Below are 27,841 nucleotides of genomic sequence, written 5' to 3' on the forward strand. Positions count from 1 at the left end.
AGCGCACCCAACGAGCCCCCAGCAAAATCAATAGACCAATGGCTACTGGAACGCGTGCGTAATTATCGCTCGTGACGGACATTGCCTCTCTCGCTGCCGTCGGTGGCCGTCGGTCCTCCGTGCAATCCGCATGGTGGGGAAAGGTCGCGCACCCTCTCCTCTCCTACGATCTCTCCGGTCTCCCCCGCCCCGCACCCACCACCCGGCATCACTTTTCCAACCATGCAACGACCCGGCACGGTACGGCAAGGTAAGGTAAGGTAAGGTAAGGCAAGGCAAGGCAAGGCAAGGCAAGGCTTCGAGCGCGAATACGTGCGAGCAGCAATTTAGCCGAATCATTCCTGTCGCATGATTTATCACCGTCAGCCGTGCGACGGTGATAATGGTAGCCTCGTGATAGTGCTCATGACGGTGGTGGCACCCATACGGCGATACTTTATATACGGCGCGGGGGCGACCCGAATAAGTGGCGGTGTAAAGTGCCCGCGATATATCTTCCAGGCTCGATGCGTGAGTGACTTTGCCGTGTTCTCCCGTCGGAGGTAATCGCGATAATCTTATTTTTTACGTATACGTGCCGCATACGAAAAGCTCTTGTTGAATTTTGCGTCGATATACAATACTACACACGTGCGCTACTTTCATTGGTGACTGAGTTTTTATACGATGATCGATAATGCAAAGTTTTCTGTTAGCTCTTTCGAATCTCTTTTATATCTTCACGCGAAATTGTCACAGAACGTCTAAACAGTAGATATTATTGTCAAAGTTACTATAATGCATTAAATAGAGAACTGAAAAAAAAGAGAATTAAATAAAAAAAGTAAAATCAAGCAGAATAAACATAAGCGAACAAAAACTTCTAATGAGTATAAAATCTATCTACCGTTTAGCTCTCAAATCTTTTTTTGCAACTTTTTTCATACTTGAATACACATACATCTTTCATCAGCGTTACGAAAATAAAGAATAAAATGTATAAAAGGATGATTACGATACGCAATCCTTATTATTCTACAAATTTCTCATGCTTTATTTAGATATTTTTTTATAAGAGGATCTATTATATATAGATTTCGCATAATATTCTTTAATAATATAAAATGATGAAACAATATAAACGAAATTTCATACAGAAAGAACGTTTTTATTAAAATATTATACTTAAAAATTTAGCTGAGTTTACAGATGTAAAAATAATTTTATTGGTTTATCAAAACAATTATAAAACGATCAAACGTTGATGACAATGTTACAAAAAATTACATTTTAGCAAGTAACATTTTTAACATTTTTAGCAAGTCCTACACGAAAAAAATGCTACTGCGACGATCAATACTGCGATAATTTTTTAGTCATAAAAACTACAGTACGATTGTGATAACCGTAAGATTGGCATATTTTAACGGTTATGGCATAAGATGTGTACATCTTACAGTTATGACAACCAAATGTATTGATGGGCGAAAATTATCATTATTTCCGGCTACGGCCACCGTAACATTTTTTCTGTGTACATAATTATTTGATGATCTACACAAAATTATTTTTAGATCTGTATCTAGCTAAAGTTTTAGAACAAAATCGTTCTTCCTACTCGATGATACATTAATTTTTCATTTCGGTCAGGGAATTCATTATCATTTGATTCCTTCATTCCGCACAAGTCAGTCTGAGAACAATTAAAGTTAATACGTTGATGCAGTAATTAATAGTTGTTTTCAACAGATGCCTGACTCGTTATTTTTTCGCACGACACACGACTACGCGTATTCACGTCGCACGAATGATAATAACAGTCACGAATGTTTTGCTACTTTTGCAACAATGTAGCACATGTTGCGTTAATTCGCGGTGAGTAATCGCGCGGCTTGTAATTTTGTCGGGGACACGCGGACTCTGATGATTTTATACTTTTCCTTCCTTTGTTCTTTGTTCGAACGTAACGATTAAACGATGCTGTAAAAATTCTAACGTAACGCAAAAATAAGAGCGTAAAATTGCCAGTCGTTGCGAATTAACATGGATCCTCTCGTTCGTTGATGCCGATCAGTTTACCGGCGGGAAACGCTACCCATCTCTTGCTTAAATAACTTTATTACGCCTAATCCGTAATTAGTGAAATAAACATCAGTTTATTCAGCTGCTTAGACAAATTAATTTTATTAATTAGTTAATAATCGTTAGTATTTACGCATTATGTATCGAAAAAGTCTCCGGTTTGTGTAAGTACACTTGTTCAAAGACCAAATATATGATGATATTCATTAAGACATATTGTTCTAATCTAATTAAGATTCCACACGGAAAGAACGGTTTTACTAAAGCATTTAGCTAAATATAGATCTGTAAATATAATTTTGTTGAACTATTAAAACAATTATGCCGAACGCCTGAAACTAATTGCTAAAATGTTAAAATTTTTTTACATCATGTTTAATATTCTTACGTAATTATTTGGATTGTGAAATAATTATAATTATTTTCAGATCTGTATCTAGCTAAATTTTTAGATTTATACGTCAGCAAAGTCATTCTTTCTATCAAATGTACCAAATGTAGCGGTTGTCAGAAAAACAATTCAGTTGCTAACTTTTGCTCAAATAAACTATTTCCAGTTTTTCATTTTCTGATTAACTTGTGGTTAGACTTAACCTGATGTTTTATCTATGATGATGTCATTGGATAAAATATTAAGTTAGTTTAACCACGAGTTTATTAGATAATGAAAAATTGGACCTCAAAATGATAATAAACATTAATCGTCGCAATTCGTCAAGTCGCGTGACATCTTGAGTTATCCATACAATGTAGACTTCCAAGGAACGTCTATAAAATGTCTCCGTATCCTCCATTCTAAGGACATTTTCAAACTGTCTCTTGGATAAAATGTGCTGCGTTACAATGGAATCGAATTCTTCCTAAATTCAATACGCGATATTTACAAAAATAAATGTTCAAGTTTCCGGCAGATCTCAAATCCATTCAATCCGTCAAAACGTGCGATGCATTGCAGCGTTAATTACAGAAAGAAGAAATGCGGACCCGTTTGCATGGCACGTATCGGTTACATCCTCATGTATATGTATACAGGGTGTTCGTAACGATTGGGACCAAAAACCTGTACAGTGTGTTAATGAAGTCGAGTAGATTGAAGTCGGGAAACCTGTATTCTTTCAGAAAGAAGAATTTTCGAGCATTTATTATTACTCGGATAATAATTTAAATGATATAGTTACTACAAAAGTTGTAATAAATATTCGAAAATTCTTCCTTTCGAAAGAAAGGCTTCCATTTGCCAAATTAATGTCGATTCTTTCGAATATTCCTATTGTATTAGAAATAGCAGTAAATACACACACACACACACACACACACACACACACACACACACACACACACATTCTGCTCGTAAATCCTTGAACGTTTATAACTTTTTAATAAAACATTTTTAGACATAAGTTTATATAAACTTTTTCCATGTTTGGCCCTCGATCTTTGCGGATACCTGTATAATTGTTTAAAAAAATTTTTTAAAGTTTTTAAATTTTTTGAAAATTTTATTTATTAAAATTAAGTAATAAAACAGGCAATAATATCGAGGAAGATACAAGTTGTATGGAAATGCTTTTTTATTAGAGAAACTATGATTAAATATATTGTTATTATTTAGAGAACAATGGAGTGTATAAAATGGTCTCGCTGTTCTAAATTACTATTATCTGCATCTGTCTCTTCCCATTGACAATTATCTGCACTAACCGCCATGAGTGCCATTATTGACACAACTATATTTCTCATATTGCATAGATATACTCGCAATGTATGTTAAGTAGCTATAGCATATGAGAATTATAGGTATATATTATAGGTATATTATTCATACGCATCTTGAAATTAATCGATATATGCTCGATTGTTTTCCGTTATCAATTTCAAGGGATTGATTAATGCTGTGCTAACAATACTTACGTAAATAAATGACAATTACAAAATTGTTTCATTTCATATATATTTTTATCTCAATTAGACGAATAGAAGTTGCAGAATAATTTAAATTATTTTGATAATTTATATTCATAATTTATATTGATAATTATATATCAAATAAGAATCACGATTTTGTGTACGCGCATACATTTAAACACATTTGCATTCTATTTAAATTTTTATCTAATACAGAATATTTTAAAACCATGAGATTTTATTGTAGTAGTATTATTATTGCGTAGTTTCATTGATAATAATTTGGCTGTAGTAGTAGATAGACTTTTGAAATAAGAGCTTCAGGAGAGAGCAAATTATATTCATGGCAATATACTATTCCTCAGTTAATTTAAAATAATAAAATAAAATAAACTTTATAATAGAATTTTAATTTTAAGATTATAGAGAATTATAAAAAAATAGTAAATAAAAATGATGCATTCATTAACAATTTACGTTTTCTACTACGGAGAAATTGTCTTCAAACGTTACAAATCAACTGTAATAAGGAAATTTATTTAATAATTTTCTCTAAATTATATACATCACGGAAGAAAATATTTGGTTAAATTTTTCTAAAATTTTCTGTTAAATTAATTAATCTAGAATTCTAATAGAGATAGAATTTAACCAAAAAAGCTGAATGTTTATTTCAACTGGATTATTTTAACTAGAATTTTAGTAGATTTATCCAAAATTCTGGATTGTTCATTTTCCATTATATTTCCGCAGTTAATTCAACTAAACATTTCTCTTCGTGACTCGATACTAATAATAACTGGCGATTTACAATCTCGAGGGGAATTTAATAGATTTTCGTCGTAAAACTTCTCTGCATTGTGTACTTACAGACGATTATTTCGTACCCTAGTTACCCTAGTTTTATCAGGTTAAGTCAGACCGTACTAATCGATTATCCCTGAAGGTTCCCATCAACTTTCATTGAAAGTACTGTCCGTCCAATGCCAAAATTGTATTAGAACAATCTTAGCAACGATCGACAGCAAGGATCGGCGTATCATACCGGTTAGAGAGAAAAACGGAAGGCCGCTGCTTAAAAGCGTGGGCGACGCAGTAGTAAGCGCACCAGATCGGTGGGCGGCTACCAGATCGCCCAATTGGTCGATCGACTCGGTAATGGTTGGTGGGCGTTGGGTAAGCTCAGATGCGCGGCCAGCAGTGCGCACTTGGCTGGCTTTACCGGCTCTCTTTCCTTGTCTCTCCTTCGCTCTTTTTTACTATACATCCCCACGATGTTCGTTCCCCACCTGGTCTGTATATATCGCATCGACTAGGTCTCGATAGGGTCTCCTCTGCCCCCGCGTTTGGGATCTTCCACTCCGCGTCTACCCTTTTGCGATCAGACCTAGTATAATCGGCAGCTTCTGCGTTTTTGAAAGTTTGAACCGCAGCCACTTTCTTTCCCCCATATTCACCTCTTTCATCGACACGGCTACCGCCACCGCTACCACGGCGCGGCGCCTTAAATCTTGATCTCTTCTTCCCGGCGGGTAGAAGCAGAAGAACGGAGTCTTTCACGGGAAGAGTATAAGGTGGGGGTAAGGCTAGTCTGGGCGCGCTTCGAGTGGAGCGCGCGGCGGTAGGCAATCTGCTCGAATACGGCGGAGAGCGAGCAGGTTGCCCCGCGTAACGCACTCGCTTCTGGTCGTTCAAAGATAGTGCGAAAGAAGGGTGGTTCCTTCTCCAAGAGAGACACCAAGCTGTCAAAGAGGGAAGCGAAGCCGCGTCGCGCGTATACCACGTTGTAGCAGCTGATAACGGGAACCTTCTAAAGACACGTGAGGAACGAAAAACCCGCTTTTCGTTCTTCACGCTCGAGCACGAACAAGATAGCTTCGGCAAGTCGATCGCGTGACAAGAGAAACGGTGCATCGAGGTGAGGAGCAGTAGAATTGTCGTAGGGACAGAAATAAAAGAAGAAAAAAATAATCGTTTTCGTGCAACGAAGTTTATCTCTCTTTTACACTTTCTTTTGCACCTAGGGAGTGCGCGAAGAGATGAATCTGGTGATCTGTGTCGAAAGAAAAAAGATGAACGGAGAAGGTGGTGTATGAGGGGAGAAATCGATCGCGTATATGGAGCGACGGGACACATCGGAAGTCACGTCACATTAAATCTTGATCTCACCTCGGCGAGTCCCTAGTCCGCGGGAGGGGGAAGGTCTGGGCGCGCTTCGAAAGCCCGAGCGGAAGGCAATTCGCTCGAATCCGACGGAGCGCAAGCAAGCTACCCCGGTGCCGTAGTAGCCCTCGTTGCCTGTCATTGGAGAAGGGAGCTCTCGTAGGCGGAAGAAACGAGAGGGCGATCGACACGCGAGGAAGAGTACGGAGAGGGAAGAGGGCCAGGTGGAGGAGAAGAAAGAGGAGGAGGAGGAGGAGGAGGAGGAAGAGGAAGAGAAGGAGGAGAACGTGGTCACGAGCTTCGTCGAAGGCGCCTGCGCTCCAGTACTCCGCGCCTTCGGTTCCTCAGCTTCGACTAGGCTCACCGCTCAACTCAAGTGTCACGACGGCGTAAAAGCTCGCTTCGCGATGCATCGTGATCGTCATCGCGCGATCGTAGATTAGTTATTCCGTTCTGCTAATCGGTTATTCCGTAGCGATTTGTTTATCATTTTGCATCACGTCGCGAGTCCGTGTTTGTGCTATCAGAAGGATAGTGGCTGACGGTGGTATATATACACGTGACAGTTCGGCGGACAGTTTTCAATGAAGATAAGTTGAAGTTTTTTGAAAACAAATGGGAACTACAGATATTCAGCGAATAAGACGGGAACGCGTTGAATTTGTATTGGACTCTGTCGATGTGCACTTAGACAGAGATACAACGACAACGGAGGAATATTCGAGTTTTTGACGATGGCGAAATCGATAATGTTAATTCGATCCTGTTAATAATTTCTATGGTATATCGTTTGTACAGGTCGAAAAATGCTCGTTCAGCGATATTGCTCAACGCACAAGAGAATATTCTTAAGCGCTGTACTCCGAACGAGAGTAATGCCAGATGATATGTTAACCTGGAGATACTTGTCAATAGTCTGAAAATCGCGATTAGCGCGTAGAAAAAAATCCATTGAATGCGAGAAACGGAAGTGGTTCAAAGACAGACGTGGTACGTTCGCAGAAGTGGAGGAAGAACGGGAGAGGGAGGAGCCGTTGCTGAGCGTGGAGGGGGCGGAGGTGAGATCGTCTGGTGATGATGATCGGTGGCGGCGTTGCGACCCCTCCTGGTACTGCCAAGTCGGCGGCTGCGATCGACAGCGAAATGGTACAGGTCGACGGCATTGGCAGTGGTAGTGTCAGTGGCAGTGCTAGTGGTAGTGGTAGCCCAGCAACGGGTGCAATTACCACGCGCCTCACGAACAATAGCGGTAGCGGTACCAATAATAATAACAACAACAATAACAATAATAACGGGGAGATTAGCAACAATAATGATGGACACGGAGTCGCGAATTGCACCGGTACGACCGCCTCGAGCGCAAGTGACAAGTTCTGCTGTCAGGACGAGGACGTTCCCGCCAGCACTGGCGTTGCCCGACCTTGGGAACCACCGTCGCCGACCTTCTCCCAGACGAGATCGCATCTGCTGCAGGTACATCCGCCGCACCATCACCAGCAGCATCCGGCGGCGCATCATCACCAACAGTTGAATGTACCTGTTTCCCTGATCGATGGTGAGTAGGAATGCAAAGATGTTCGCGTCTTTAAGTCGAATCGAATTCGATTATTCTCGTCGAATTCGATTTAATGTTTCATTTAACGTTCGATTTAAAGTTCCCACGCCTTTTTTCGTTGTTTTCTTTTCACACGATGACTCTCTATTATAATAACGTAAGGTACCAAGTAAATCATTGTTTAATTTAAAATAAGCACAGCCTCTGTATACAAATGTTATTGCAATAATTGTTTAAAGTTACATGGAAAGAATGATTTTATTGAAAGATTTAAAATTTTGCTGGATACAGATTTAAAAATAATTGTGTTGGATCATTAAAATAATTACGTTAAAAAATATTGAGCAATGCTGCAAAAAAGTTTGATTTCTAGCAATCAGTTTAAATTTTCAAAATTACTTCGATGATCCAACGAAATTATTTTCAGATTTATATCAGCAAAATTTTAGATCTTTTAACAAAATCGTTCTTTTCGTGTATAAACGAGATTTTCGGGTATATTAAACTCATTATAATAATTGATTCACATGGAACGTTCAACATGAATCATGAGCAGATAAATATTTACATTGAAGAACATTAAAAAAATTTCTTAAGACTGTAAATGTGATTACACAACAAGTAAGGAATAAAACTTTTAATGGTTAAGCTGGACCTTAGGCACTTAGATAATTCGGTGTGAATTTATATTTGTACGTATTTACATATGTAGTTATTTAAACTGCGCGCCGAATTGATTTTTTTCGGTCTCGAAACGCAGTTCGACTAAACTGTTGTAGTAATATCTCACAAATTAAATTGACCAACATTAATAATTTGATACTTATATAGACATTTTAGAAAGATCTTAATGATGCTATTTTCATTCAAATCTGTTGCAATTAAATGTCTATTATATACGTTGTAACAAGTTTTAATTCTCACTAAAAACGACATGCAGGTGCTTCTGCGTTCTATTACAGCAATATTTGTATATGTCCGGATTACATTCCTCTTTTTTTCTTTCTTGGATATCTGAGATAAGATGTGTATGCATGTGTAAGTAAGGTCCAATTAATTTCATTATGTCATGATAAATAGATAATTACAAAATACATCACGTACCATTATTTACAATTGTGTTTCATGCATTTTATTATATCAAAATTGCACAATACGGCGTTATTAAAAATTTAAACAGTTATTTAATGTGTATGTGTGTGTGTGGAAAGATCGAATATCCGAAACACCTGAATATACTTTGACAACTATTATAGATAATATTAGAGACAATAATTAATGAAATGAAATAACGAGGTAATACAAAAAAAAAACGTGGGAATTTTATAAAACTTGTGATAATAAAATAATTTTTTTTGGAAAATTCTTTTATCATCGATTTTGTCAAATTTCTTTGACGCGATATCGTATGTTTTTGAAATAAATTTTGACCATTTCGAAAAAGTTATAAAAAATTAAACGATGAAAAGATAACCTTCTGATTAATTATATTTTTATATAATATGCATACGTTTTATGTAATACGTATGTTGTTAATTTGCTAGAGTTATATGGAACAACTAATAAACATATAATTTACAAATATAATAACAGTAACATACAATTTACTTATTTATGTTCTCGATAACGCAGAAGTTAAATATATGATACACATGACGATAAATGAGTATATCGATTATATCTTGTTTGATGAGAGATAACCAAGTAACTAATTAAATTATGAATCGTTTCACGATCTTTCACCGCTCAAACCTTTCGATGCGGGATGGTAACTGCAATTAACATTGAACACCTGTACAGGCGAACACCTGTACAGGACTTGTCTCATAACTAACGTTAATGGAAGCATTTCTCGCCTTTAAAAAAATCTCGGAAGAATTACAAAATTTTGATTGTAATTTTGAAATATAATATTCAACTTATGTGAATAAAAATAGAAGAGTAAATCAGAACATATACGAAATAATTTCTGTTTCAGAGATTCAGAATTGTCACGAATTTATTCCATATAAATTATTGTATGTCAGATAAATCAGTTTATAAAATTTTAAATAATTTCAAAATATCTACACAAAAAGAACATTTTGCTAAAGTAATTAAAAATTTATCTAGATCTGAAAATAATATTATTGAACGAAATAATTATATGGAAAGTTTAAGCGTTAATATACTGCTAATATACTGCAAAAAGTTTTAACATTCTAGCAATCAACTTTAATATCTTACATAGTTATAATTTCGATGGTTCAAACAAAATTATTATTTTTAGATCTACATTTAGCTAAATTTTTAATCAATATAAAAAAAAAACACAATATTCAAATATAATCAGGAAACATCAAAGTTTTTCTGCATAAAATACTTTAAACAGTTCATTATCAATGATTGCCGGCGTCTCTTTTCGGCCGCTAACTAAGTTGTCAAAAAACGAGCAAAACCGCGATTGTACAACAGACTCGGCTTATGATATTATTTAACACACGAATGCAAAGTGGCGAACTCCTTATTCGCTCTCTACGATGCTGTCTGATGCAGCGTGAAATGCTCCTTGGTTGCTTGCCTCGTAAAACCGTTGATAAAAGAATAAAAGGACATGTTCGATTGGGAGCAGTGGATATGTACCTACGACGACATGTTCAACTACCGCGCGTTCGCGGATCTTTCCGCGATTTGCACTTGCCAGACGGAGCACGGGGACTACCAAGTATCGCACTCATTCGGAACCGGTTTCAATGCGTTGGCAACGCGAGTACTTCTCTTCGGATCGGTGAACGTATTACTCTCGTTTAACGCTCAATACCCGTCCATCCCGCGGGTACTCTCGCGTTTGCGGAGCACTTCGTTCCAGAACCACGAGATTTTATGACCACACCCAGATCGTTTCGAGGCAGATACCATGTACGCAACGTCTTCGTTCACGAGCGAGCAGAAAGGAAGAGAAAAGGACAAAAAAGGACAAAAGAAAATGTGTTTCAGGTGTTCTGGTAGCACATTATGGCACTTGGCCATATGAACCATCGTATGAAAGATATACTAATACATAAATAACGAAGTCGTATCTGATGATTGCATTGAAAGAGTTCAGAAACATTCTTTTCCGACGTGTAACATTCATCATAAAAATCATGGATGTAATAAGAAGAGACTGCGGATTATTATAAAGTTGTTACTATTTAAAAAATGTGAAGTAGCTTAAATCATCGTTTTCTCTCTCTAAAATATTGAGTTAAGAGATGCTAATAGAAAGCTGATTTGATTCAATTCTTTCTAACAAAACACAGATGTTATAAGATTAGCCAATGTCCAATTTTTTTTCTATTACGTCTATGATTAAAATTAAATTTAGTGAGAAAAATGATTTGATGGGATTGTAATTCTAGTGGAAAAAAATGGACGAATCAGGATTATCTGATTAAATCTACCAGAATTCTAGTTGAGATAATAAATTTATAAATACTTCAGCAAAGCTATTCTTTCCCCGCATTCATATAATTCTTATTATGTATTTGAATGAATACAATTTGCTTAAATGTCGGATTATATCTAAATTGATTCTTTGAAATTGCGATTTGATAATATTGTTTGCAAATTAAAAGTTATGAATAAATCCGATAGTTTGACATGGTAAACAAAGCTCCTGCTTGGTTTGTGCGGAAAGCGTTAATTTAGTTTAAGATCCGATACAAGTTCACGGATGTTTCCGATGTTGAACTCGATACTTGACAGCAGACGATGCCATGGAATTTTATAACCGTACTCAGAGTGTTTTGAAACAGGTATACCTTGCGGCTAATAGTTATCTTCGCGCAGTACTTTGTTATAACTTTGACGACCAATCGTCGAAAGTATCCGCGAAGATATATGCACTAATTACGCGAAGAATATATTACTTGCTGACCAGGTTACAATTTCGCTAAGAATTGTAATTTCCTTTTTCGCATTTATTCTTTGACACTAGCTTTTTTTTCAAGTATCTATAAATATTTAACTAAACTAGTTTAGTAAATTATAAGTAACACCCACTTTATGGCATATGGGATGATAAGATACTTTTTACGTAATTATTTTTATGGTCTAACAAAATTATTTTCAGATTTGTATCCATCTAAATTTTTAGATTATGTTATGGGCAAGTTGCCTGCTGTACAATGTCAACATTGTCTAATCGCAGGGCTAAGCATGTATTTGAAATACTTTTACTTAAAACACACTATTTGCAATACAAGTGTATTTTGTATTTTTTTGTTTTAGCGGATCACATAAAAGTATTACGTATTTTGTATTTAAAATCGAAAGATTGAAAGCTTTTTGTATCTTGTGATTCAAATAATAAGATTAATTGTCAATGTTAGTATTTGAAATACAAAATACAAAATATTTTCGTAATCTTTTGTTATTAATACTGAAGTATAAAATACAAAATACTTTTATATGGTCCCATGAAATACAAAATACAAAATATTTTCATGTATTCCGGACAAACACAAAATACAAAATATAATTGTCTTACCAATACTGTTTTCCAAATAAAAGTATTTCAAATACATGCCCAGCCCTGCCTAATCGCGTTGGACAATGTTGACACGATCCGAGTAATGCCAACATTGCTTACTATGCGGATTTTGCTCGTAAGAACGTCAGCAAAATCATTCTTTCCGTGTGAACTTCATGTTGAGCTATACTTTCTATATCTATCTAAATCGTAATAATCCGCATTTATTATCATTTCTAATTATAATAACAAATTAATCTATTAATAAGAAGATAAAAAGAATAAATAGCTTTTCTAATCGTACATTCAATGCTATAAATATGATATCAAATTGCATAATTCTGTAACATTCAATCTGGAATATTATATCACTTAACATAAAATACAAAATAGATCAATATATGACGCCGTGAATAAAATTTATAATTAATAATTAGCCGTACATGATCACAGTGACGCATAATGTATATTCATATATATAGTTTTACTTTGAGATTTTACAATTATGTTTTATTATATAATATATAATATTTGCACTAAGAAGTATATGGACATCTTCATTTTATTAAATGAAATTTGAAATGTCATTAAATTCGTCCTCAATTCTTTCTTGGATAACATCTCGTCACGGACTTAATTAATCAAAGAGTTATTACGTAAAATGCTTGCCGTATATCGATTATCGATTACATGTACAATTTACTTTTAACACGATTTCTGTAGAAATTATAACCAGATAATATAAGATTACTTTTTTGCGAGGCGCTGCCTTCGAGTGTAAACACAACTACCTATGTGTTTATTTAAGTCGTATTCCGCGTGTAAAAAAATTCATAAATTAATTTGCGTTCAAATTTTACCTGCAAGATTTTATTTCTACTTGATTAAAATTATTATAAGACTCAGACTATATATAAATGTAGTTTAAGTTATGCCATTGTATTATCTTAGACTCTATATTCGATTAATTTTCTTTCCACTATACACATATTACAGATATGATATCAACCTCACATCTGCATGCATTCATTTTTCTTTGAACATTCTTTTTAAATAATTTAAGTGTGTTCTGTTGTGTGTTTTATCTTTATGCGTGTGCATGTAGCAACGAATGGTCTGCATTTAAGAGTTAACTTGATTCGTGCACTGTTAGCAAACACTCGTAACGCGATGCGATTTTACTTGAAACCATCTGCACTCAGTCCAGATAAAACCACTCATCGGAAGCGCAGAGTGAACGATCTCACGAAGTCGCCGAGTCTGCAGAAAGAGAATCGGCCTTCCAGTTTTTCTCTCTATTATCTATTACTGCCGTGTCAAGCGATCGGTCTTTACTGGCGGCGATTTCGAACGTACGGACGAATATAACGTGAGACCTGATGCCAGAACTCGTTCAGAACCGGTTCCCGCTTGGTGTCGATGCAACGATGGGACGCATTTCTTTCTGTGCATCGGCTACTTTCGTTTTCACGACACCTCCGATCGCTTTGACACGAAACGAGCGCGGAATGCGCGTCCGATGTGCCATTCGAAGCGGATGGGATAGGCGCGAGACTCGCGGGATTCGCATAAGTTTTATTCGACGTTTCGAGCAACCATTCACACGAGATTCCTTGGAAAATAACTTTAGTAGCACTTCAATTTTGTAACAAAAATTCTCCAGGAGTTTTACGAATATAATTGACATGTTTTTTTTCTCTTTAATTAGATAATCGTACTTATACACAATACTTATACACAATATACGAAATTTATGATCATTAATATAATCTTACTATCGAATATTTAACTTAGATTTTTTGTTAAAATTTAGTGAAAATGTAGTAACAATATTTTTAAATGGTAATAAATCAAAAAGATTAAAAATATGAAGAATATGTAAAATACATTTACTACATCTAACGCTTATCAATGTAAAGTACACGGAAAGAACAGTGTTTGAAAACTTCGCTAGATACAGATCTGAAAATATGTATTTGAATAAGACCATATCAGTACAGTATAGGATATTTTGAATAAAATCAAAGGAGTCATCCTGAATGTAAAAAAAGTTTCTCTGTGAATTCTTGCTAAGTCAATACGGATTACAAAATTTTTCTGTGTACACGAGATGCGGGATTTAAAGTTGTGACTGATCGGTTACGAGTCCATCGTTCTCGTACGGAGTCAAATGATATCGAAATGTTATAATAAATTCGAAAAAAAAAAATATCATGTCAATTTTCCTTCTCCAGATTACAGTTAATTTAAATACTGATTAACTGTATTCCTGATGAGGAGCCATTAATAACTATATTATCGTCATAAATTGTGCAAAAGTAGCCGTTCGATTACGTGAATAACAAATTGCAAATGATCTGCGCAAGATGCATTTACCGAGTTGATTGGTAATACACTGAACTCATAAAGGACTAATTAATTAGACGTTCTCACTATGTAAACGAACTGCCGCGAATTCACGCTGAGTTCACTCGTTGAAACCAATTAAAACAACGCGATACAAATGAACACGACAGACCTGTTTTCTACCAACACTCAGAATTTAATTTCACCCGACGGTTCTCCTCCCGCGATCGCCGAACTCCTTATGTAAGATCGACTGGATAAAAAGCTATTGCGCTTCTCGTTTACAAAATGACAGGTATTACACGCTCTTTATATTGCCATATATCGTTCGATCGTAAATTGGCATCTGGGCGACTCTCCGCACTAAACGTTGTTAAGATTAGTCGACAGTGCGATTACGAGGAAGCTGAACCTATAATAAGCACATCATAATTTTGATCGCAGACACTGCCGGTACAGTAATTAACATCTATCTCACATTTAATTCATATTATCTTTAAGCTCGCGTCGATTTACGCTTGAACCCTCGTTTCGCCTTGTCGCGATTTTATTGGCTATGCTGTGTAATTACGTTTTCTCTCCTTGGAGATTATTTCCTACGAGTAAATTTTCCACTTAGCATATTCTTCGCTTTCTTGATATCATTTTAGTCTTTTTGACTTATTACCATTTAAAAATACTATCGCTACTTTTTCGCTTAGGAAAAAAAAAATCTAAATGAAACATCCGGTTTTCGGATCAAGTTATATCAATAATCAGAAGTTGCGTAGATCGTACAAATTATGATTATTTAACTCGTAACAGAAAAAGAAAATATTTTTTGTAACGTTAAAAGAATGTATGGGCTTATTACAATTTTTTGTTATTAGTTTTAGAAGTTTTAAATGTTCAATTACATAAAAAATTGCAATACTTGAATTTAACATAAATATAGTACGATAATTAGATTATATAAATAAAACAAAACTATGAAAAATAAGATTATAAAACATAAAATTGTGATCCAAAAGAGTGAAATTAATTATATTAATTTATTCAAGAATGTAAATATTTTCATTTTTTTCAGTGGCGATATTTTCATTCAAAGTGAGACTTCATTCCGAGAAACTTAGAAAGTTGATTAGCATGTTAATTTGAAAGCATATCAAAGATAATCATTGAAAATTGAAATAACATTGATAAACACCTGAAATCAAAGTTCTTGTAATATAGTAATATATATTATTAAAAAGAATAAATGCTGTGCGAGGTAATATCTATGCGAATATGAATATAAGTTAATTATTAATCATAATTTGAATGACAGGTATCTCTTGACACTGCGCTTTTAACATTCTTTAAAACCATATCAATAACAGGATCGCGAGATCACGTTCAGCAACTTAAATTAAAGTGCCTCAACGTCAAGTTATTTGACCGTGACCACTTTCGTCACAGCGATTACGCAGCTGATTGTTAATTTAACGAGGCATTCAATTGATTTTGGGGATCCTAAAAAGGATCTTTGTGAGAAAAGTAGATCCTCGATTATTTCAGACCTGTAAAAATCATCAATCTTTTGAATCTTGTTAACTAGTTTACGAAAATAATTCAAAGTCAAGAACGGAGATGTGATAATAAAATGTAATCGAAACACAGATTTCGACCGAGATTTCGTCCTAGCAATTATCATTAGTTGTTCGGTATGATAATTTCATTATTATATGTATTATTATTACAATGAAATGATTTCTCTGATTGCAGGTGTGAATTTACAAAATTGTACAGCCGGTCCTTTCGCCAGTGGCAATAATGGCAACGCATCGCGGCAACGTCTAATCGAATTGTCACATGGATTAGGAGCACTCAGGCATTACAACGATCTTGCCAACCACGTGTTGTCATTAAACCAACAGGGCGCAGTCGTTACGAAACTTTTAGGTTTGTAAAGTATATTTTTATTTACGATTTACCGCGAGCTGCCTTACGCGAGGAGAATCGCGTTCATGATACGCTCGATATTATACCCGACGTTGTTTTTTTTTTCTTATCGTTGACGATAAGAATATGCAAATTATTGGGTGACATTCCGAACACGAGAACTTACGTAGGGAAACTACTCCGTTGACATATCGCTATTATGTTCGTCAACCACTATACCTATCGCGAATATCGAGCGCCACGCACGCATTACGTACGTACGTAATTTCGATATGAAGTCAAGGCAGAAATCATCCATTTATATTCTACGTTCTAAGAATATCATCGATCCTCCGGAAATGAGAGAAAAATAGATATTGGAGATGCACAAGAGAAGATTTTCCAAAGTCGAGAACTATTAGATAGACTGATATAAAAGGTTTTTGTCATATTTGTCAAATAAAGTTTTAAAATAATTCCTATTCGTGAAAGAAACAGTACTAACATAATATTTTCCCTATCTAAATGGAAGCTTTTTTTTCCCTCTATTTTTTAAAAGAATAAAGAGCAAACTTTTTTTATATTTTCTTGGATTGTGCATTTTTTCTTAGATTCTTTTTCTCCTTCTCTCTCTTTCTCTCTCTCCCCCTCTCTTTTTATACCTCTTTTTTTAATTCGAAATTTACATAATTCTTGATTGTACCTTTCTCTGTGATTCACGCGGCAATTACCGGCGACCACAAACGATACCGCGTTAACGTTTCGAACGATTCCAAGCAAGGCAGAGAACAGGGGATAGCGTCAAACTTACGAGGCATGGTCAAACATAACGAGCGTCATGAAGAGCGCATCAGCCACTCGAAGCTCGTTAGCTTGCGAGAATTAACACGTAATAATCATTTCTTTCACGCGTTAAATTTCAGCACCTCGGCACAACAAATGAATAATTGAATAATTCACCATAATTCATCAATAAATGATTGCATCAGTCATTAGCCTCTCTACATTCCAAGAGACTAATGCGAAGTTTCGATTCTCGCTGCTCTTTGATTTAATAAAATTAAAATTGAAATTTTATGAAATTCGTCGTAGTATAATATATACCATACCATATCTATTTTATCTGGCTGTCAAATTACATTAGCTTCAATGAAAATTTTCCCATGCCATTTTCTTTATAATCGATAAAGATTTACAACATAAATAAATATAAAAATATATATCTCAAAGCTCTAAACGCTCAAGAAACCACACCCTGAGCTTTCCGGCATTTGCGTTCTCCGTGATTATTCGTGTTGTTGTTCGTACTTCGTACCTTCGACCGTCATGTTTGACGAGTTAATGCAGATCGAGGTGCTTTCAAGATGAGTACGCAAGTGCGGATGTTTTGCACGCGAGAACGCAACGGTGAAACTCGCGGAAATTTAGACTCTAAACGAGATCGCGGGAATTGTCGGGTATCTATACGAATGGACGGAAGCTCGGATCGTATTCGAGGAAAGGCCAGAAAGACAAGGAAGCTAAGAAGAAGAAAAGGCACGGAAGAGGAGCGGAGGAAGGGGAGAAAGAGGAGGAAGAAGAAGAATCGCGCGTCGAGGTGAACAATAAAAAATGGAGACCGAGCCACCGAGCATCGCTGTGGAACGCTGGAGTTTCTCTCTTTCTCGTAGAGACCTGCCTACCTACCTACCTCGCGATCCTCGTTAACTTTACGAGCCGCTCGTAAAAATACCGTTCGTGGCCTGCTCTTTCGCGGCGCGCCGGTAATGTCTTCATCTCGCTGGATACGGACTCCTTAGGCGTCCGAGGTGAATATAATGTACCATAATCGGCCGACCAATTACTTAACGACGATGAACAATTAATCCCCTCGACGTGAGCGGGTAGCCCGCTCTGCGTTGATACGCAAGTCAAGACGAAAGGCAAGTGACGTTACGCGATATATTGGGCCATCTAAAAAGTATCCGCGGTACTTTGTCACTAGATACATGACCATCAACACACATCTAGTGACAAAAAACCGCGGATACTTTTTAGATGACCCAATAACTGGTCATCTCATCACCGACATAGATATAATAGATGTAGATTGCACATTTTCCAATTTTAAGGTATGTGCTCCGTTAGAAAGAATTGAATATCAGCATCTTTCTTTAATATTTTGATACTTGAGAGAGAGAGAGATGATATTCAAGGTATCTTATTCTTTCTAAACAATAGAGAGATATAATAATGGACTGTTATATTATGAAGTTGTCGTTATTAGTTTGAAAAGTGAGGTAGCTTGAATCATTTTGCGCTCTCTCTCTCTCTCTCTCTCTCTCTCTCTCTCTCTCTCTCTCTCTCTCTCTCTCTTTCCGTCTAAAATATCGAGATGAAGAGAGATGTTGACATATTTTCTAAGAGAGTACTGCAGATGTTAAAAATCAAGGAATGCGTTTTCTATTCTTCTACATGTACTAAACCGATGTTCTAAACCGATAGTGACAGCTACCATATTATAGGAATGCATAGTCTATTCTTAAGGTCATAGTATGCAGAAAAAAAAACTTAAACAGTAAAACGTAAATAGTAAACGAATCGACCAATTACAGTTGAGAATGTAAGGCCATAAGCAATAGTAAATCCAACATGTTGATTTTCTTACTGCTTACGTCTTACTGCTTAAGTTTTTTTTGTATGTCGTGACCCTTATTATGCCTATAATCGCCAAGAACAGATACGAATTACATCGCGATATCTCGTTTATTCATATTCATGAACTAAAAATACCATTCGATTATATCGATTTTCGTGTCTTCAGAGGTTGCGGCTTTAACTCCTCGCTATATCGATAACAGAGGGTTGATTCAAAGACGGATTGAGAGACTACACGGGATAAATGACCAAAATTTCAAGCGTGCTGTATAAGCTTAACACGTCACTACTGCGGTCGTTAGGATAACTGGACAGCAATCGAATGGATAATGCCGAAGGCGTTCCGGTTGTTTGTTCGTAGTTTCCATCGCGACGCTCTTACATACAGGTTCGCCGTGTAATTACACTAATTTCTCATTATCAATTCATAAAAGAGATCACCTCGCCCGCGAATGCACGCATGCGACGCGCCTTGTTGAATACAAGCCTTCTCGGCCTGTAACCACGACGGACTGACATCCATCCACTGTGCTCGCGAGTAACCCTAACCGGCTAACGAAATTGGCTTCGTGCGGTTTCTTTTATTAAAAACGGCACTCTCCGCTCAAAAATTTTACGTACACGCGCACTTAGGCGCGCGCACACACGTGCACACAGGAGCAAATCCGCAAATCCGCAAATCCGCAAATCGAAGGAGCAAGCCGAACGAGTTGCAACCTGCAACAATGAAAAACTGAAGGCAACAAGGGTGGGAAGAGATCGTGTGGTGGGATCGAAACAGGGAAAGATGGATACAGAGACGGAAAGACAGAGAGAAGCTAAAAAGGACGAAGAGAGGGAGAAACGGGGAGAAAGAGAGAGAGAGAGAGAGAGAGAGAGAGAGAGAGACCGGGATAGCAGGTCGAGGCAAGGAATTTGCTCGCGGCATGGATACCTATTAGGTGGATACATCGTTTATATACCCGGCACGCACTTCATCCGTGGGAGCGCACGCGATACCCTCTGCCGGGTTTAGCCGTCATTATTGTTATTAATAATAGTACGTAACGACCGATAATTGCTCAAGTCTGCCTGCGCCTCTGGTTTCCATTACCCTCACAATCTTCCCGGCATCGTCCACCGGATTGACGGATACCTTCCCCCGTCCCGTCCCCATTGCTTCTCAAGACTCTAGAGTCTGGTCTTCGGCAAAGTCCGCGACAGAACGCGAATGACGGATGATGCATGCATGTAAGTACGAACGACCACGTCCACGTCCTTCCACGATGAATCCGCGCGTAATTGGGGTCGGGAGGCGAGTCTCGATGAGGGACCCTTTACGCCCGATGGTTGACGTTGATATTAGCACGCGAGCGTGACTTTCGTTTCTTCGCTTCTATCGTGTCGCTCGCGAGAAACGGGGCAAAAACAGATATACAGCGGATACGCGGTATATCTTAAGCGCAACGTATACAAAACTTTGAATACGTATTATTAGTAACAGCGTAACGTTGACAAAGAAAAAAGGAATTTTCTAATATAATGCACACGAACGATAAAGAACGATTTTGCTAAAGTATCTGTAAACAATGTAGCTATAAACGATCTTGTTAGACCATTAAAATAATTATGTAAAACGCTTAAACGTTGATGACAATCAACTACAAAAAGTTTAAGCATTCTGCATAATTATTTTGATCATCCAACAAAATTATTTTCAGATCTGTATCTCTATAGTTAAATTTTTAAGATACTTCAACAAAAATTAATTTTCTTTCTGATTGCGATTGCAATGTATCGTATCAATCCTCATTGTTTAATCAAGTTTTCATACACAATTAACCCCGATATTACGTTTTCGTTTGACCTCTATTATTTGACATTAAATTATTTTTCAATTTACAATATCTTTATTATTGAGCCTTTAGTCGTCATTTCTCTTTATATATGATGAGCCTGATCTGATCTTATTTTTTATCATACATCGAGATACACAATAACAATGATAAATTATTTTAGCTAATATATATATATATTCAATAATGATAAAATTTACTTCTGAAACGATCCATTTTTCGTATGAAACGTTTTATAATATTATAAAATTTTATGTATTATATTAGGTGTTGGAATTAATTCGTAGCGTTTTACAAGTGATGGGAAGTACTTTCATTAATGTATTTTTTAATGCTCATGTGAAATAAATAACATTCTTTCATTTAAAAACGCTACGAATTAATTCCAACACCTAATAATATTTAATTAATTAAAATTTGATTCGTTAGAATGTATCGTTTGTACGTCTTTTACGGTATCAACAACATGCAATCGATGATATGCATAACCTTTTTGTACTTATGATATATATGCTTATGGAGCTGTGCGCGTCTTAGCATTCACTTGTAGGTACTAATTAATTCATGACTAATTGACTGCTGCGTTGCTCATTGTCTTTCCCACGAGTAGCAAATTATAACTTCGGTTTCTATGGAATATATGACAGCGGTGAATCTAAACGATAGACTTAAAATACATGTATTTTTACCTGTGACCGATATTTTAACGTTTTATTTTAAATAAATGTTCCTATAAGTTTAAAAGAGAGGAGCGAGAGGGGAGAGAGAGAGAAAGAAAGAGGAAGAGAGGAAGAGCGGCTATCCAGTAAACTATGATTTTTTTATAAAAAGCACTAGACTTACATTAATTGCTTTAAGCATGCAATTTAACTCTTAAGCGTGCGATAATAACACTAAAAATTATCACAAGCTAACGCGCAGTGGCTACACGTGTGCAGATAATTTTCTTATATCACGATATATATTATGTAAGCATCCTGTCCTAATTGCCGCATTATGAATCCACCCAGATATACGAAGATAGGATGATATCCATTTGCCGGTAGCACGCGATGTTAAGGATTATATTGCGATGATTGCCGTGACTTTTGCACTATTATATGCTGTCATTTATATTTTCCTTCTTTTTTTATGTTCTTTATACACATCACAAAGTTGTTTATATCTTAAAAGACTAATACTCGATTCCACTAATGTATAATTAATTTTAATAATCTCAGTTCAATTTACTCTTTATGTTTTTCTAACTTTTAGGATTAGAAAAAGATTAAGTAAGTTAAATCGAGACTGTAGTTAATTTACGTTGGTAGAAACGGGCATAAGACATTCCTAATGCACCTTGTACGGAACAATATCTAAGGCGATCGAATGTTTACGTGAATGGAACAAATTACATTTAATATACGGTTCAATTATAATGTATAATGTTACAATTATCACTCTTTTCACATCAATCACGCCTGTGAAAGATACATTCGGATTCCAAGGCGCGTGCATCGCGTGATTTTCGGGAATTACGGCGAGCTTCGCGAGTTTTGGCATGGCCGGGCTGCCGAATAGGGCGCAAAATATAAATGTGCCATGCCGCGGTGCCATTTACGAGCGATTTTATCGAGGGCCAAGAGTTTTGCCAATGCATCGTGTCCTTGAAGCCCATTTTATCGTGTTTCAGGTACGTTGCGCCCACCGGGTCTGATCGGTGGCAGTAAGCCGAAAGTAGCAACACCGGCTGTCGTCGCTAAAATCGAACAATATAAAAGGGAGAATCCGACTATCTTTGCTTGGGAAATCCGGGAGAGACTAATCTCCGAAGGTAAGATAATGATAATAATAATCGACACTTATTGGAAGGATATATTTCCGAGTCACAAGACAGATGACATCGTCTGTCACAGTCGAAATTTTTCGAATTTCGTTTCATGTGCGAATGATGTTCTAAATATTGTACATTGGTCTTTAATCAGGAAAAATAACACAAATTAAAATAGGGATAGTTTTTAGAAATCTAACATAACACTATAACAAAATTAATATTTACATTACTACTAAACTTGAAACTTGAAACAAACAATTTATGATTAGTATAGCTCTAAATATTTATATTAATTTATGTTTAATTCCTAACAGGAATGCGTATTTTTTGTGGTGTTATGGAAACATAAGGATGTTTGAGATCCATTAAAGTTTTTTGTTATTAATTTAAAAGATTTTTAAATTTACAACTATGTATACAAAAAATTGCAACATTTGTACTTAGCATAGTACGATAATTAGAACATCAATTTTGTGAACGAAAATAAATTTGTGAAAGATAAAATTTCGAAACACAAATTATACCAAATTATTATACTATTTAAAAATTAGGAAAATATTATAGAGTCATTAAGACTCATACGTTTCAGTTACAGTTAATACCTCTATAAAAGATAAATGATGTATGAGCCATATCGCATTAAAAAATTATTTGCGAAAAGGCAGATAATAATTTGCAAATCGATTATTTTATCGATGAATAAAGAGTGAATATGATAACGTAATAATTGTGAAGCGAAAGCATTTAAAAGATTGATCAACTTGACTCGCATTAACATTGATTAAGATTTTTCGCAGTATATCTCTTAGAACGCGCTTAGTCATAACGTCAAATGCTAGCGCGATGCATAAACTAGCGTGTTCTTTACTTAATTATGCTCGTAAGCCATCCTCTGTAAGCCATGCGAATGTACCGTCCATGATTACAGACGCACGTATGAGCAACGTATAATTTAATGAAAGAATTAAGAAACGCGTTTCTGTGACCTTACTTCTTGACACACATACCATTTCTCGAAGCATTCGTGCTAACACGAATATTATTATAATAAGTAAACTTTGATATATCTTTTGCTGCAACTATAAATCTTATAGATAACAACTGGCAAATATTTTGTATATTTTTGTAATTACCTGCATTTTGTATTTTCATAAAGAATCTTATTTCCTAATAATATTACTTTTAGTTCTGACATAAAATTAACGCACCCTATACAGAACACAGCATGTGCTTGCAGCAACATTGCAATATATTAGTAACATTGTAGTAACATTCCAAACGTTGCAACAAGTGCAAGTTTTTTAAAGTATGATTGCGATTCAAAAAATTTGAATCTTTAAAGATGAAAAATTGCTCATAACATTAACGATGACGGAGCTATGAAAAACTCTGTTTACAAGTGTAACAAGATCTTTGTTGCATTCGTGCTATTATCTGGTAACGATATCATCGCGACTCGCGTTGATCGCAACGTCGGCATTCACCTGTTCCAGGGGTTTGCAGTAACGCGACTGCGCCGTCGGTCAGCAGCATCAATCGGATATTGCGGAACCGTGCGGCGGAACGCGCGGCTGCGGAATTCGCGCGTGCCGCTGGTTACGGCCTGTACGCAGCCGCTGGACCGCATCCGTACTTCAATTCGCACCAGCATCCGACGACGAGCCATCATCTGCCGGCGGGCTGGCCGGCGCCAGGAGCAGCTGGACATCCGTGGATGCTGCCGCCTCTTGCTACCGGTATATCCGGCGCCGCCGCGTCTGCTTTGCTTTTGCCACCGTCCCTGAGTCCCGGTGCGGCCGCCGCCGCGGCCGCAGCCGCGTCCGCGTCCGCGGGCACTTCCGAGCATGCACTTCATGCCGCCGACGCGATTGCTCGTGGATATCTACAAGGTGAAACGAGAGAGATACACCTTTGACGTCGCGAAATTGTCCTATTCCTAGATAAAATACGCCTATGTTTAGTTCTATAAAAGTATCTTGTATTTCTTTCCTAAATATTAAATTGAGTCATTCGAATAAATTAATTAGATTCTTAGATTTGCGTATATAATCATGGAAATGAAAACGAAGAGGAGTAAGAAAAAAAAGAGAGATGTATTAGGTGTTGGAATTAATTCGTAGCGTTTTACAAGTGATGGGAAGTACTTTCATTAATGTATTTTTTAATACTCATGTGAAATAAATAACATTCTTTCATTAAAAACGCTACGAATTAATTCCAACACCTAATAGTTTGACACCTTTGATGTCGCGAAATTGTCCTATTCCTAGATAAAATACGCCTATGTTTAGTTCTATAAAAGTATCTTGTATTTCTTTCCTAAATATTAAATTGAGTCATTCGAATAAATTAATTAGATTCTTAGATTTGCGTATATAATCATGGAAATGAAAACGAAGAGGAGTAAGAAAAAAAAGAGAGATGTAGTTTAATTCCATGGCGAAAATTTTTAATGAAGGATTGTGTTCATATTTGTTTATGAAGAGTTTTGTCGATGGGTATACCGTTTATAAAAAATTTTATTGATAGTCACACCGTTTAGAAGCGCGATGCAAACACTTGGTGAATCTTCTGCTGACAATAACATTTTACATCTCGAAAATTATAATATAATGAAAATGTTTGAGACTATGTATTAAAACTACGTCATTTTATAGTTGTGTACATCTTATATAAATAATTCCATGTTTAAGTTTCAATCTCACAAATAATTCAATAAACGTTTTTTAAAGTTTAATGAAACATCTATTCGAGATTTAAACGAATTTCTTATAGACTTTCAATAAAAGTATTTTTAAGAAAGTTTTTTATCTTTTTTTATTTTTTATTATTGAAAATTTTCATTAATATTTGGACGATTTTAATTAATATTTGTACAATTCTTGCTAAACGTTTATCAGTATTCACATATTGAGCAAATATAGTTGCATCAAATCGGCATTCACCAATTTTCTATATGCTAACCTTTTAAAATGTATTATTATCTAAATATAAATTTTCCCAATTTTGTATTTACTTAGAAGTTACACAGCATATTTTAAATTTTATTAGATAGTTCAGCAATATATAAAATATTAATAAAAAAATGTATATTATTATTGGGCTGTTGTATAACGTATAGCCCATAGAAAACGTATTTCTATTAATGTACAGATGGCGACGGCGATGACGGAAGCTTAGACGGTTCAGAGCAGCCAAAGTTCCGGCGGAACCGCACGACTTTCAGTCCGGAACAGCTCGAGGAACTCGAAAAGGAATTCGAGAGATCGCATTACCCGTGTGTGTCCACGCGCGAACGTCTCGCTTCGAAAACGTCGCTCTCAGAAGCCCGCGTTCAGGTGAGATTCTACCACTAGATAAAGATAAAGAGCCGATGCGACGACGCAGGGTCTAATTCGACATTAACATATAAATTGGAGAAGACCCTGCGGACAACAGCCGCGTCGTTCCTGTCCGACCTGATCACGAGCGTTCTAACGACCTAACTCGTGACTCTTAGGTTTGGTTTTCCAACAGACGGGCAAAGTGGCGTCGTCATCAACGCATGAACCTCTTAAAGCGCTCACCACCACCGCCTCCACCACCACCGCCGCAGCCGCAGCCGCAGCCGCAGCAACCGCACTCCGCTACGTCCGTTATGGAAATCGGCCAGCGTACGTCCAGCTGCTCCATCGCCGGCATGGGCGGCGAAAGTAGCGCTTTCCGCGCGGTTGTCGCTAATTCCGCAACCAGGGACACCGGCCTCGATCGACCCGAGAGGATCGACAGGCACGAGTCGGCACCGAAGCAACCGGAAAGGAAACCTAGCGCCTTCCGGATGATCAGTCAACTCGTGGGTGACGATTCGTCCGGACTTTCGAGACCGACCAGTCCCGTATACGATCAGCGGCAATCATCCGGTCTTGGTCCGCGTCCAGGATCGGCGCATAGGATACGCTACGATCCGAACGAGGACGAAGACGAGGAAATCGACGTTCAAGATTCCGACCAGGATATACCGTCGTCGCCACCGGTCGCTTGGAGAGATCATTGGACTGACCAACAACCGTTGGAATTGACGAAGCATGATCGCTGAACGAGATGTGATATCTCAGTTTTGATTTCGAGCGACGGTTGTTAAATCCGGAGTGATGTTTTCGCAAACAAAAATCGAGCGGCTGCATTGCAGTTTTTATTTCTTGAAAAATATTGGCTGGACATACATTCCATATGGATCAGTAATTACCAGTGTTCAAAGTGTGTTGCTGCACCAGTTGAATATATTTTTAAATATATTTGTGACCGATAAGAGTGCAAAAGTGATAAAAATGTTTTTTTTGTTTTTTTTACGGTGCGCAAAGTACAGAAAATCACGAATAGATATTAGTAAACCGCAAAACATCGATCCGGAATCGACGTTATTAGCACGCGAGTGATCAAGTGATAAACTGATAACGTGCTGCATCTTCAGCGGGCTCGAATCGATAATTATCGGCGTGTAGCATCAGATGCGGCACCGTGTATGTGTTTATCTAATATTCCTTCTCTTCTCATTATTGTCGGGCTCGGCTCTTCTCTCTATTGGTTGAAATTTTTAATATCTACGGAACTGCTTATTACACGAACATAAACGATTTCTTTAAGATCGCGGATGCGAATAAGTGTTGCGAGCTGTATAATATTAAAACGCAACGTCATCAATGTCACTGTAATTATTATTGTTGATTAGATAAGTGATCGATGTATATCGCGTGGTAAAAGTAAACGCTGTTAGATCGCTCAAATCTACCTGGGAAGCCATTCGTGCGAGTAGAGAATAAAAACATGTACCGTGAAGAAAGAATGAGATTGTTCGAGCTCATTCGGAACTAGTCCTAGCGAATCTTTATAAAATTAGGGATATGCGTTAACTAGATATTTGAAATAGAAATAATCGGAAACACAGATAATTCTATATGAACTGTATTAAAATAATGTTTATTTAAATGAAACCGTTTGTAAATATTTACACACGGCATCACAATCCATTCTCTCTTGCAAACTCTTCCAAATTCTTCTTCTAACTATCCTCTGACGGACAAAACTGTTTTTGGCGAGCCATCAAATATCCGCACAATATAATATGTTATATTGAATAAATTTACATAAATATCTTA

General features: G+C 36.6%; 1 protein-coding gene across 3 annotated transcripts; it reads left to right on the forward strand.

Moving 5' to 3' along the window:
* The first annotated feature begins 362 nt into the window (after positions 1–362).
* Eyg (eyegone) lies at positions 363–27,841 on the forward strand. 3 transcript variants are annotated; one of them, XM_087406920.1, is made up of 7 exons: positions 363–542; positions 5,664–7,684; positions 16,266–16,442; positions 22,566–22,706; positions 24,200–24,595; positions 25,860–26,044; positions 26,206–27,841. In XM_087406920.1, the coding sequence occupies exons 2-7, from the start codon at positions 7,204–7,206 to the stop codon at positions 26,779–26,781; spliced, it is 1,956 nt and encodes a 651-aa protein (XP_087263046.1). In that variant the 5' UTR covers positions 363–542; positions 5,664–7,203; the 3' UTR covers positions 26,782–27,841. The 3 variants fall into 3 exon arrangements, with proteins under 3 accessions (XP_087263046.1, XP_011067648.1, XP_087263047.1); XM_011069346.2 differs by having other exon boundaries at positions 5,991–7,684; XM_087406921.1 differs by lacking the exon at positions 363–542 and having other exon boundaries at positions 6,439–7,684; positions 24,200–24,442.

This window comes from Acromyrmex echinatior, chromosome 6 (assembly GCF_024713525.1).
Source record: "Acromyrmex echinatior isolate Ae372 chromosome 6, ASM2471352v2, whole genome shotgun sequence".
Lineage (NCBI taxonomy): Eukaryota > Metazoa > Arthropoda > Insecta > Hymenoptera > Formicidae > Acromyrmex > Acromyrmex echinatior.